Here is a 12,186-nt window from a genome sequence, read left to right on the forward strand (position 1 = left end):
TGAAAAGTCCGGACATCTCTAGTCCACTCATGGACGTTCGTTCACGCGCGCACATGTGAACAATTAAAAGAAAAAGAAGTGTGGCTCCAGGCATTACTTCCTTGTTCTCTGCTCAAACTCTCACATCACAGTTAAAAAAGGTACAAAAAAGGACATAAGTCCTGAGAGAGGACATGTTAACATCAAATAGAAATCCAGACATCTCCACATTCGCTTGAAGGTTCGTTCGCGCGCGCGTATCTCGCGGTCAAAGAAGGAAAGAACAGACAGCAAAAACAGCTCACTACTTCCAAGGGCAGCGACGTGTGTACTGTGTTCAGAAAACAGACAGGTGATGATTTGTAGAAAACAAATCTCTACATGTTGTTTGTCCAATTACTTCATAGATTAACTGCATCTAAAAACGTTATTCCAACATGGCTGAATGTGTCATTTTGAATTAAATCTGGAATGTTTCATTTGAACTTCATTGTGTTGGTGAACAGACACAACATGACAAAAACTGTCAATGTCCAAACACTTGCAGACCTGACTGCACACACGTCCTCCCACAGCGTCTGTCTGCAAAACAGTGATGTCCATCACGCCTGCGGAGTGAGGAACCAGCGGAGGACACGGACTGAGGAAGACTGCAGCAGTCTGAGACCTGGACGGACTCGACTCCATCATATCTGCACTGAGACATGTTGGGTTCAAGCTGGAACTGTTTGAAGTCCAGGACTTTTGTGTGGGATATGGAGGCATCTCACAGGTGACTGGAGTCGCACCAGGGTTTGGGTGAGAACTGGAACAAGGACTGATCTGGTTTTGATATAATCTCTATGTTTACATGGACAGTCAGAGAAGAGAACATGAAGAGGCCACTGAGGAAGACGCCTCATTGTTCTGATGACCTGAACATGTTTGTAAGCGAAAAAACAAACAAAGATGAGTGGAGTCTTCTGATCTTTGTGGGTTTAATGAAGAGTGGACATGCAAAGACCCAATCAGACGATTTCATATGTCACGGGGACGTGATGTGACCCCGAGTCATCAGACTGTGGGACATGAACAAATCATGTCCACACTGTACTTGTATTTTCTGTAAGTCACACTGGACTACAAGTCACACTCAGGGAGTTTAACTACAGACAGGAACTCAGTGTAGCACATGTGCACACAACAGCATGTGCTGATACTTAACATAAGGACTTTGAAATTCCAAAACTAACCAAGATGGACAAATAAATGTGTGATGGACAACAATTATTGATTCATTTTCTATACCTGTTTATTTAAATTAAAGGTCATGTGGTGGCTGGAACCTATCCTGGTGGATCCTGGTGAGAGGCGGCTTCACCCTGGACAGGACACCAGTTCATTGCAGGAATGCATGTGGACAGACAAACAGTCACACCTACAATCAATTTAGAGTCACCAGTTCATCAAACCTGCATGTCTTTGGATGTGGGAGGAAGCCGGAGCACCCAGAGGGACCCCCACAAACACGGGGAGAACACACAAACTCCACACAGAAACTAAAGCACCAGTGGGAGGAGAACACTGGGGCGTCTCACCGTCGTTGCCCTTTGGGAGACATTTTGTCTTCTCCAGCTATGTCAGTGTTGCACTTTTTTTTCCCACCATGTGGATGAACAACAGCCTTTAGTTGTCTTGTGGGCAGATGGTGCCATCTTGTGGCTGTAGATGAAAATGCAGTATTTTTTGTCTTTTTTTTTTTATATTTTGGACTACTCGTACAACGTGTCAAGACATTGGACCAAGAAATTTTGGTAATGTCCTTTTGGTTCAGCCTGTTTGTCGTGTACCTAATGAATACGACGACTGCACAGGGGAACATTTCCTGTGTGGAATTCACTTTGGAACAACACCTTTCTACTGGACTTAAAATGTACTGAACCGTGATCTCTGTCCCCCGTTACACCCCTATTTATTGACACAGAAATCTCTTCAGAATACAAGTCGCAGGACCTCCAAAAACTGGTTCAAAAAGTGATTTGTTGTAGTGCAGAAAATACAGTACTTTCCTCAGACTGTAGGAATAAAAGTTGTTCTGGCTGTATGGAGAACTGTGCGAGGAGTCTGGAAGAGTCGGCTCTCCTTTTTTCAGATTTAAGGACACTCTGAAGAACATTCTGAAGCGTGGACATGTCCTCCACTCATGGAAAGACATTATAATAACACAACCTGCACGGTGGAAGGTGATATCATCGTTTGTTTGCAAGAAGATAAATTATGATAAACAACAACAACAACAGGGAGAACAAAGCGAAGCGTCAGGAAAACCAAAGACCAGAACAAACCACGTCATCACGGACTCTTCTTGGTCATCAACACTGAAACACTTGTTCTCCACCCGTGACAGAAAATATATCAAATCCATCTTTGTAAGGTTGGTTACATTTGGGTCCAGAAGTATTTGGACAGTGAGAGTTTTATTTGTGTCTGTAATTCATAATGGAGTTAAACTGAAACAATCCAGATGGGGCCATAAGTAACTGGACAAAACTGATCAGGATTATTGTTTATACAAATCACTTTTACAGCCAGGTTCACAGGTTCACAGGTCAGCCGATGAATCCATGAACAATTTCATGTTTATATCTGTGACAGCAGGAAGGCATAAAGATTTTTTTCTTGCATAAATGTCACAGAAAATGAGGTAAAATGAACATGAAGTGGCTCCACTGCTTCATAAGTGCAATCAGCGTTAAGGAGGACCTCAACCTGGAGTCTGTCCTTCACCTGGACTTCTCCAAAACATCGTGAACCTGGATCTTGTTACTTTGCTTTAGGAGACTGAGCAGGTGTGTTTTTGACCTGTTGGATCATGTTTGCTGCAGATCTACTGAAGGATCTTTGAGCCACAGTAACACCAGAAACTCCTGACTGCTGAAGCAACACGTGAGGACACCCTGAACTTTGTCTTAGTCCACATGTGCTCAGTCCTGTGTGCAGGCATCTTAAACTCATGGAACACCTCAGCCAACCAGCTCAAACGATTCCAGGTCTTCATGATGGGTTGAAGTGAAAGTCCAGGCCCAGCAGATGAACTGATTCCAGAGTTTGAACTCGGAGGACTCACACTGGTGAGGTTTGAGTGGTTGTGAAACGTCTTTAATGAGACAGAGCCTGTGACGCTTTCATGATGACAAAGTGGCCGGAGTCCACAATCATTCTTCAGACTTTTGTCTGCAGAAATCCCAGGACGACACCCAGCCAGCGTCCCAACACTGATCCTTGAACCCACAAAAACAGCTGGAGCATGTTGAGCCGCCACAGACTCAGAGCTTCAGCCAGCGTGATCTGCAGACGCCTCCGTCTGGACTCCGCCTTACTCCTTTTGTGCCTGAAACCAAGAACAAACAGGATCAGTACTAAATTGCAGATACTGAAGATGCCGCTTCAACTCGAAGCTCGTTTATGCTCCAGTTCCCCACATCAGTCTGTCTGCACTCCTTAAAATGTCACATGCATTCATACTGGCATGAATGTTACACAATGCATCCACTAGAGGGCACTGCACAGGCACAACCATTTATGGTTCAAACATGAAGTTGTAATAACATAAAAGAGGGTGTGGTTACGTGTTCAGGTCCTCCACCAGAGGTCTGGGAGTCTGAGGGTTCGGATCAGTATCTTAGCTGTTCCTGGGACTGCACTCTTCTGGACAAAAACCTCTGATGTTGTTCCTGTTCCAGAGCCTCTCTTCCAGTTTGGGGGTTACAGCTCCTCATGCTCCTGTTACCACGGGGACCACTTTGGACGTTACCTTCCACATCTGCTCCAGTTACTCCTTCAGCTCTTGGTACATCTCTGTTTTCTCGTGCTCCTTCTTTGTGATGCTGCTGTCGGCTGGGATTGACACATTGATCATTTTCTTTTTCTTGTCAATCACCACTGTGTCTGGTTGGTTGTCAAACAGCTGCTTGTCTGTCTGGAATTTGAAGCCCGGTTCAGCGGCGTCTCCCGTCAGGACTTGGGGACTTCTAATCTATATGAGGTACAGATGTTCCTGTACAGGATTCCTGACACTTGGTTGTCCTTCTCAGTGTTCGCTGTCCCAGCTTGCATCCTGCTGCTATGTGCTGGACTGTCTCTAGGACACATTTTCACAGCCTGGAACTTGGGTCCCGTCAGCTGTGGTGGACTCCTGCCTCTATGGTTCTGGTGCTTAGGGCCTGTTCTTGTTCTGCCGTGATCAGAGCCTCTGTGTCGTCCTTTAGGCCGGACTTTTCTAGCCACTGGTAGGTCTTCTTGATGTCAGCCACGTCCTCTATCTGTTGATGGTACATCCTATGGAGGGGCTTGGTCTTCCATGATATCTCCTCCTCCTGTTCCTTATCACCATCTGCCTTCAGCTGTCTGAGGCCTTCTTGTATCTTTCTGATGTTTGCTCCTCGTCTGATCCTGCATAACACTCACTAATCCTCAACCTCCCTCTTTCCATTGCTCATTGCTCGTTCCACAGTCTGGGTTCAGCTACCACGAAAGCATGATCACCCCAGTGTTTATATCTTGACCTCGGAACGTCTAAGTAAAGCTGGCCAGATGCCGTTAACGTCCTACTGTAGGTGTGCAAAGTTAAAATTTCAGACAAGTAGGGAGGTGCAAGGCCATAAATAGCTTTAAAAACAAACATTAAAATTTTAAAATCAATTCTAAAATGAACTGGAAGCCAGTGGAGTGAGTACAGGACGGGCGTAATATGCTCATGTCTAAAAGTGTTTGTTAAAAGACGAGCAGCAGCATTCTGCACCAACTGGAGACGTGCAAGAGACGACTGATTAATGCCCGAATAAAGTGCATTACAATAATCAAGTCTGGAGCTGATGAAAGCATGAATGGCGTCTCAAGATCACGTCTACTGAGGAAGAGCTTTATTTTAGCCAAAAGGCAAAGTTGGAAAAAACTTGCTTTGACAACAGAATTTATCTGCTGATCGAACCTCAAACAGCTGTCAAATATCACTCCCAAATTCTTGACAGCTGGTTTTACATAATTAGCCAAAGCACCAAAATTTGGTGTTACCACATTTGGTATGCCAGTGCGCTCAAACACCATGATCTCAGTTTTACCATCATTCAGGTAAAGGAGGTTTTGGGACAGCCACTGCTTTACGAGGTCTATTAGAAAAGTATCCGACCTTATTATTTTTTTCAAAAACCATATGGATTTGAATCAGGTGTGATTGCGTCAGACGAGCTTGAACCCTCGTGCGCATGCGTGAGTTTTTCCACGCCTGTCGGTTGCGTCATTCGCCTGTGAGCAGGCAACACAGAGGAGCAGTTGATGAGGAGAGGTCCCCGATCATGACAGAAAAGCTCCTTTCAGCCAAATATGATCTAAACCAGTTACGTGCAGTACCCTGAATGCCAATAAAATGTTCTAACCGGAAAACAAGTACTGTGTGATCCACAGTATCAAAGGCTGCTGTGAGGTCCAACAGAACCAGCACAGCAGGATTCCCTGCATCCTTTTAAAAGTGCTGACTCAGTGCTGTGTCGCGATGTAAACCCAGATTGGAATTTTTCAAGGATGAGAGTGTCTTCTAAAAATGATTGTAACTGTATGGGATCTGAACATAAAATGGCTCATTTTACAAAGTCGCTGAATCTGGATACAAACCTGTTTCCAACACAGTCTTCTCTATAAACCAGTTCAGAAGGTTCAGAACTGAACCCGGCCGTCTAACTGATTTAGCCGTGGTCAGTCATGTTGACACTGGCGTGCTTCAAGCTAAAGCAGTCCACCCACCTGGCCACAGCACGGACACAGCAACGAGACATGTTGATGAAGGAGGAGGACGACGCTCTGGTCTGCAGGCAGGCCTCGATGCCCCTCAGCAGGTCGTTGGTCTTCAGCAGGAGCAGCATTTGTCGGGGCACTCGGTTCAACAAGTCACCGATCTGAGGCAGGTAGAGCGCTGCGTTGGTCTGGATCTCAGAGTCCTGCCAGCACACAAACATCAGTGCACTGCAAAACCTATTCAGCCCTTTTTCAACTTTTCATGTTTTACATTCAAAGAATGTTCAAACACAAAGTAAACCTTTGGAGGAAACAGTTAATCAGACAGCAGCTTCCAGGACAACCGTCACTGTGGCTGTCTGCAGTTCAGTTTTTCTTACAAACCGTTACCTTAATAACCGGATCTCCATCTCACCAGGACACCTGCAAAACTGACAGCTTGATGAACAAACTTGGTGGATGTGTGACATCAGCAAAGAAAGACTCCATTTGGATCCCAGGATTTATTAGATTTTTTTATTCTGACTTTAATATTTTGACCTATAACAAAAACCATCCAGTCACCACCTTCATGTCTGTGGTGAGCGTCTGAGAGATCAGCAAATGTCTCCACAAGTTCAACACTTTCACCACATACAGAGACACTTGATCTATCTGGTCTTCATCTATCTTGACTGATGACAGAGACAAAGCCGTCATTCTAATTCTGCAAACATCACAGCGTCATCCGCAAAGTCAAGGTCAGTCAACTTTTCCTCACCAAGCAAAAGAACCTAAGCAGCTGGTTTTCACGGCCGGGCGGCAGAAACACGTGGTTATACTGTCTATCCCATCAAAATGACTTCTCACACCTCCACCCTCCTTTGTCCTACTTTTACTACTTGGTTGACCTTGTGGAGGTCAGCAAAGGTCACCTATAGTTTAGTTTTTGTTTCTCTGAAATCTAAAGCCATCACAGAATATATGTGGCTCAGAAATCTCCTTAGAAGGTGGAACACAGCGTCTCTGCGCTGAAAGACCTTTAAGATTTCTGCTGGAACAGGTTTGTCCAGTAGATATGGTCTGAATCTCAGTTCTACCCCTCGGCCCGTCCCCTCTGTTTTGCGCAGGCACGAGAGACAGAGGGGTGTCTCAATTCTCTTTTTGGAGACAGAGGGGGAGGCGGAGGGCTTCAAAGCCCTCCGTTTGGAGTGAATCTGGATGCACACTCCGTTTGGAGGGGTAGGAGGAGCTTACTGCTGTCTCCGAAAAAAGAAACACGGCGCCAAAAGAGTCGCTCAAATGGAAGCAGCTTTCATTACAAATTACGCTGTTTAGAAAGTTAGAACTTGCCAAAAAACTTTACAGGCAGTTGTCTATGACAGTAACGTGTCTGCTGCTGGATGCATGTTGTGTATATTGTCGTTCTGAAGAATATTGTAACTTCGCTCGTGCGCTGAGGCGTTATAATGCACATACAAACGAACGCTACGATAAGACACTTTTATATCTCACAATGGAGAAAATCATGATAAAAGATAAGCAGGTTAATTTGTATGTTCATAAATCTTTGGATAATAGCGCCCCCTGCTGTTGGATTTCAAGGTCTGTAACACGTGTGTGTATTTAGTAAACAAACAGGAGCCCTGAACACACTCGACTCCTAATAAGAAAATGAGGCAGAAAATGAGGAGAAGTTTCATCAATGTTGGAAAATATCTACACACACATGTACATGTGTAACACACAACCTGACGTCCTGACAGACTGATATTATTTATCAAGGAAATTCTAAAGGAAATAGGGCTGGATGCAAAAAACGGGAGAATTTGAAAAAGAAATATCAGGTTAACAGAACTAGATGCAGCCCAGAACATACATACAGGTGCTGATCATATAATTAGAATATCATGAAAAAGTGGATTTATTTCAGTCATTCCATTCAAAAAGTGAAACTTGCATCATGTATACATTCACTGCACACAGACTGATATATTTCAAGTGTTTATTTATTTTAATTACTAATTAATTAATTACTAATCAATCAATTAATGATTAATCAAACAATATTATTACTATTATTGATTAATTATTATTAACAATTAATTCATTACTAATTAATTAATTATTAATACTATTTATTATTATTATTATTATTATAAATTAATTACATTAATTAACATGACATGATTGCGATGCGTTGAAGAAATCTGCGACTTCTTCTATTTCTATTTCTTATTTACAGTGAAGATGGCAGTTTGACACGGGCAGTTCTTTTTTTTCCTCCTAAGGTGGAGGTGTGTCTCAGTTCACAGGGCTAGAGGTGTACCCCTTACCCTTACCCCTTGTTTTAAAGGGGTAGGGGTACAAAAGAGAATTGAGATTGGGGGATGGTCTTTAATTTGAAAAGGCTTTGGGTTTTTTTGCCATTGTAATATCTGATGTGGACACACACAGCTGTGTGTGTGTGTGTGTGTGTGTGTGTGTGTGTGTGTGTGTGTGTGTGTGTGTGTGTGTGTGTGTGTGTGTGTGTGTGTGTGTGTGTGTGTGTGTGTGTGTGTGTGAGTGAGTGAGAGAGAGAGAGAGAGAGAGAGATCTTGCCTCAAAGTGAGTGACAGGTGTGGATGTTATCCCGGCATTGATGGCCTTCCAGGATCGGGCACTCAGCACACAGGCAAACAGCGGATACAGGTCTCCAGCTCCCAGCCTCCGACTGTAGCGCTCCACTGCAGACATGTCACCTTTTATCAGAGCCTGCCACAGATGACAGTAGTTTAGCCTGAACTCAGAGTGCAGGACCTGCAGCAGATAAGAGGAGAAGAACAATCAGAAATCAATTTCTGAGAGGTACAGCCCGTCTGGACCAGCCTTGTGACCATGTGGCCTTGTGACCTCCACAGTTCTTCCACATGGGCAGTGTGCAGGGTGCAATGGTCCGGTCTCAGATATGACTTTGCAGTCCAACAAGAAGAACTTGGAGTTTGATTTTGTAGGTTTGGAGTGCTGCTCTCTCTTGCAGTGAACACAAGACATGCTGCTGCATCAAAGTTTGAAGATAATGTCACACCTGTAGTTCATCTGGTCCTGGAACACGGACCAAAATCTTACAATTTTGCACTTTCCCCTTGGTCTAACTTGTTTCAGGCAGCAGTATTTCTGAGTTTACGTAGGCTCCGACGCGGTTTCATTTGTGATCTGGTTATGGACAGCCTGATATCCACTGAAGATTTATTTATTGCTGTGAACAATCGAGAGAAAACTCATCCAACCTGCAGCCCAGAGTATTGATGATGTCAGTCCTGGCTTCAGCGAGTGACTGCTGGGAACACAGCAGCTTGCAATCTACTGTCAGTTACTTGGAAAGACTCTACAAGAGGGTATAGACTACACTTGCATAAACACTGACAAGGTCAGAATCTTGGCACTGAAGACACCAAACATCCTTGTGGGAGGATCAGCCTTCTACAACTACCCCATGCAACCGGCCCACTAAGATGGTCCAGCAGACCTATCTGCTTGCCTTAAATGTGTTGAGACAATGGAAAGGTTTCAAAGAATGAAGTTCTAGTCTCTTGTGAACTCCAGAAACTTGACCTTGACATTGTCACCTTAAGTGAAAGAAGTAGAGTAGGGAAAGGCCAGCTATGGGAAGAGCAAGGGAGTGACACTTTCCTCTGGAAAGAGTTTCCTGAGGAAAAATGAAAAATCCACAGTGTCTGTCTTCCCGTAAAGAACTCTCTCTATCCAAAGCTGACTTAACTCCCCATGGGCATCACTGAACAACTGAAGACACTCTATCTCCAACTTGTGACGTGAATGCCCTGCTGCCATTAATCCATGCTTATGCCCCAACACTTAATGCCAACCACGAAGAAAAGGAAACTTTCTACACCTCACCCTTCTATCCGCAATCACAGCATCTGGCAGGACCATTCTTCTCAACAACTTCAACAGCCGGATCAAAAAGGACCGTCTCTGGAACAGAACCATTGGGGGCAATTGCAGTGTCAACGGCACCGTGCTTCTCACAAAGCATCCCAAACACAATCTGTTCATCACCAACATCTTCAGGGGAAAGTAAAAGTTCAACGTCTCCTTTCAACACCATCACTTGAAGCAGTGGCACCTGGTCGCCTCCATCATCGTTGGAATGTGGGACCAGAAAGATGTCCTGTCCACCAAGGTGATGACTGGCATGGATGACTGTTGGATGGACTATCGTCTGATCTGCTTCAGGATCTAGCTGAACATCTGCCCCAAGAGGAGGCCTGGACACTCCAAAACTGTCAAAAGATTCAGCACCCCCAAGCTCAAAGACCCAGAAACAAAAGCAGAGTTTCAACAGTGATTAAAGAACTCCCCATGAAATACTCTGTCCAGGCAAATAAACATTGAGAGCAGCTCAAAACAGCCATAACAACAGCCTGCCAAGAAACACTCAGACAAAAGAAGAGGAAGCACAAGGACTGGTTTGAGTAAAATGACCACCTCCTCCAACAACTCATCAACCAAAAAGCAAAGCTTTCCTCGACCTCCACAAAGATCTGACCTTGCAATCAAAAAAAAGTCTCAGCTTCAGCAAAGCAAAGTGAAATTCACAAAGTGAGAAATTAGTGGTGGATCAACATGACTGTTAAAAATCCAAGCTCTCACCAACAGAAATGACAGCAGAGGCTTTTTCAATGCCACCAAAGCAATCTACAGCCCCTCCATCCAAGGACAAACAGCTCTTCAATGCAAGGATGGCCTGAGCCTGCTGAAGACCAGAGACGACATCATGGTTTGAAGAAATAGAAACACTTCAAAGATCTGTTGAACGCCAACCTAATTGTTGAGGAGGAGGAAGTACTCTAACCCATTGACCAAGACAAGACATTGTTGAAGAACTCAGCCAAAACCCAACTCTTGAAGAAACTGTCCTTGCTCTTAAAGGGACAAAACAACAACAACAACAACAACAACAAAGCACCCAGTGAAGACAACATTCCTGTTGAGGTCTTTAAAGAAGGACATGTATTTCTCCAACACCAACTGGACCAACTCATCAAAATATGGACTCCAGAAGAAATACCAACAGACCTGAAAGATTCAATAATTGGCACCATCTAAAAGTGGAAAGGAGACAAGTGTGACTGTGGAAGCCATCATGGAATCTCCTTGCCGTCTACCACAGGAAAAGGTTCTTGCACAGATTGTCAACAACTGTCTGAAACCAGGAGCAGAAAGCATTCTTCCTGAAACACACAGTGACTGCAAGAAAAAAAGTCAATAGCAACACTAAGTGCTGTACTTCGTCTTCATTGACAAAAGTGTTTGACAGCATGTCACGCCCACTTCTGATCCTGAGCAAAATGGGCTGCCCGGAGAAATTCAGCAAGATCCTGAGACTTCTCCATCATGACACATCTGTCACAGTTCTGGTAAATGGCACAAAAACTGAAGCCTTTAGTGTTCAATCCGGAGTAAAGCAGAGCTGTGTCATCGCCCCTACGCTCTTCATCATCATCGTGACAACCTGATCCTCAACCTGATCAAGCACAAGGTGCCACCATTAACTGACACTGTGTACAGAACAGATGGAAAGCTCTTCAACATGAGCAAACTGAGAGCCAAGAAGAAAAATCACCACCACTTTGCTCCTGGACTTCCAGTATGCCGATGACAACAGAGCATCATCCTTTACAGAAGAAGGTCTTCAAAAAATCCTTGAAAACTTCAGCAAAGTCTACAACGAGCTTGGTCTTAACATTGACCTGAAGAAGATCCTGTATCAGCCACCACCCAACATGGTCAATCCAAAGGTTCCTCCTGGGAGAGGGCACGGACAGGTCCTTGAAAACGTGACCCACTTTCCATACCTGTGCAGCCATGTGTCATCACGCACTGATGAGATCCAACACTGACTCAAGTGTGCTGGAGCTGCCTTCACATCAAGACTGGGCCTGTTCAGTCATCTCCAGGTCCACCATCCTCAGGCAGAGCTGCTCACACACAGAGCTGATCACACATAGAGCTGCTGTCAGGCAGATATCTCACAGACAGAGCTGCTCACAGACAAAGCTGCTGTCGGGCAGAGCAGCTGTCAGGCAGAGATCTCACAGACAGAGCTGCTGTCAGGCAGAGCTGCTCACAGACAAAGCTGCTGTCGGGCAGAGCAGCTGTCAGGCAGAGATCTCACAGACAGAGCTGCTGTCAGGCAGAGATCTCACAGACAGAGCTGCTGTCAGGCAGATTGCTCACAGACAGAGCTGTTGTCAGACAGAGCTGCTCAAAGACAGAGCTGCTGTCGAGCAGAGCAGCTGTCAGGCAGATATCTCACAGATAGAGCTGCTGTCAGACAGAGCAGCTGTCAGGCAGATATCTCACAGACAGAGCTGCTCACAGACAGAGCTGCTGTCGGACAGAGCTGCTCACAGACAGAGCTGCTGTCAGACAGAGCTGCTGTCGGGCAGAGCTGCT

General features: G+C 44.9%; 1 protein-coding gene across 2 annotated transcripts in view; it reads right to left on the bottom strand.

Annotated features, from left to right (window-relative positions):
• Window positions 1-226: 226 nt before the first annotated feature.
• Window positions 227-12,186, bottom strand: part of adck1 (aarF domain containing kinase 1) — a 53,658-nt gene continuing 41,698 nt past the window's right edge. Inside the window, exons 9-11 of one of the 2 annotated variants that reach the window (XM_034159630.1) lie at window positions 8,329-8,526; window positions 5,758-5,951; window positions 227-3,349 (exon numbers count right to left, since the gene is read on the bottom strand). In XM_034159630.1, the coding sequence (XP_034015521.1) occupies window positions 3,181-3,349; window positions 5,758-5,951; window positions 8,329-8,526 (561 nt within the window). In that variant the 3' untranslated portion in view covers window positions 227-3,180. The remainder of the gene's footprint in view (window positions 3,350-5,757; window positions 5,952-8,328; window positions 8,527-12,186) is intronic. The other variant, XM_034159628.1, reaches the window with a different exon arrangement.

This window comes from Thalassophryne amazonica, chromosome 19 (assembly GCF_902500255.1).
Source record: "Thalassophryne amazonica chromosome 19, fThaAma1.1, whole genome shotgun sequence".
NCBI classification, from domain to species: domain Eukaryota; kingdom Metazoa; phylum Chordata; class Actinopteri; order Batrachoidiformes; family Batrachoididae; genus Thalassophryne; species Thalassophryne amazonica.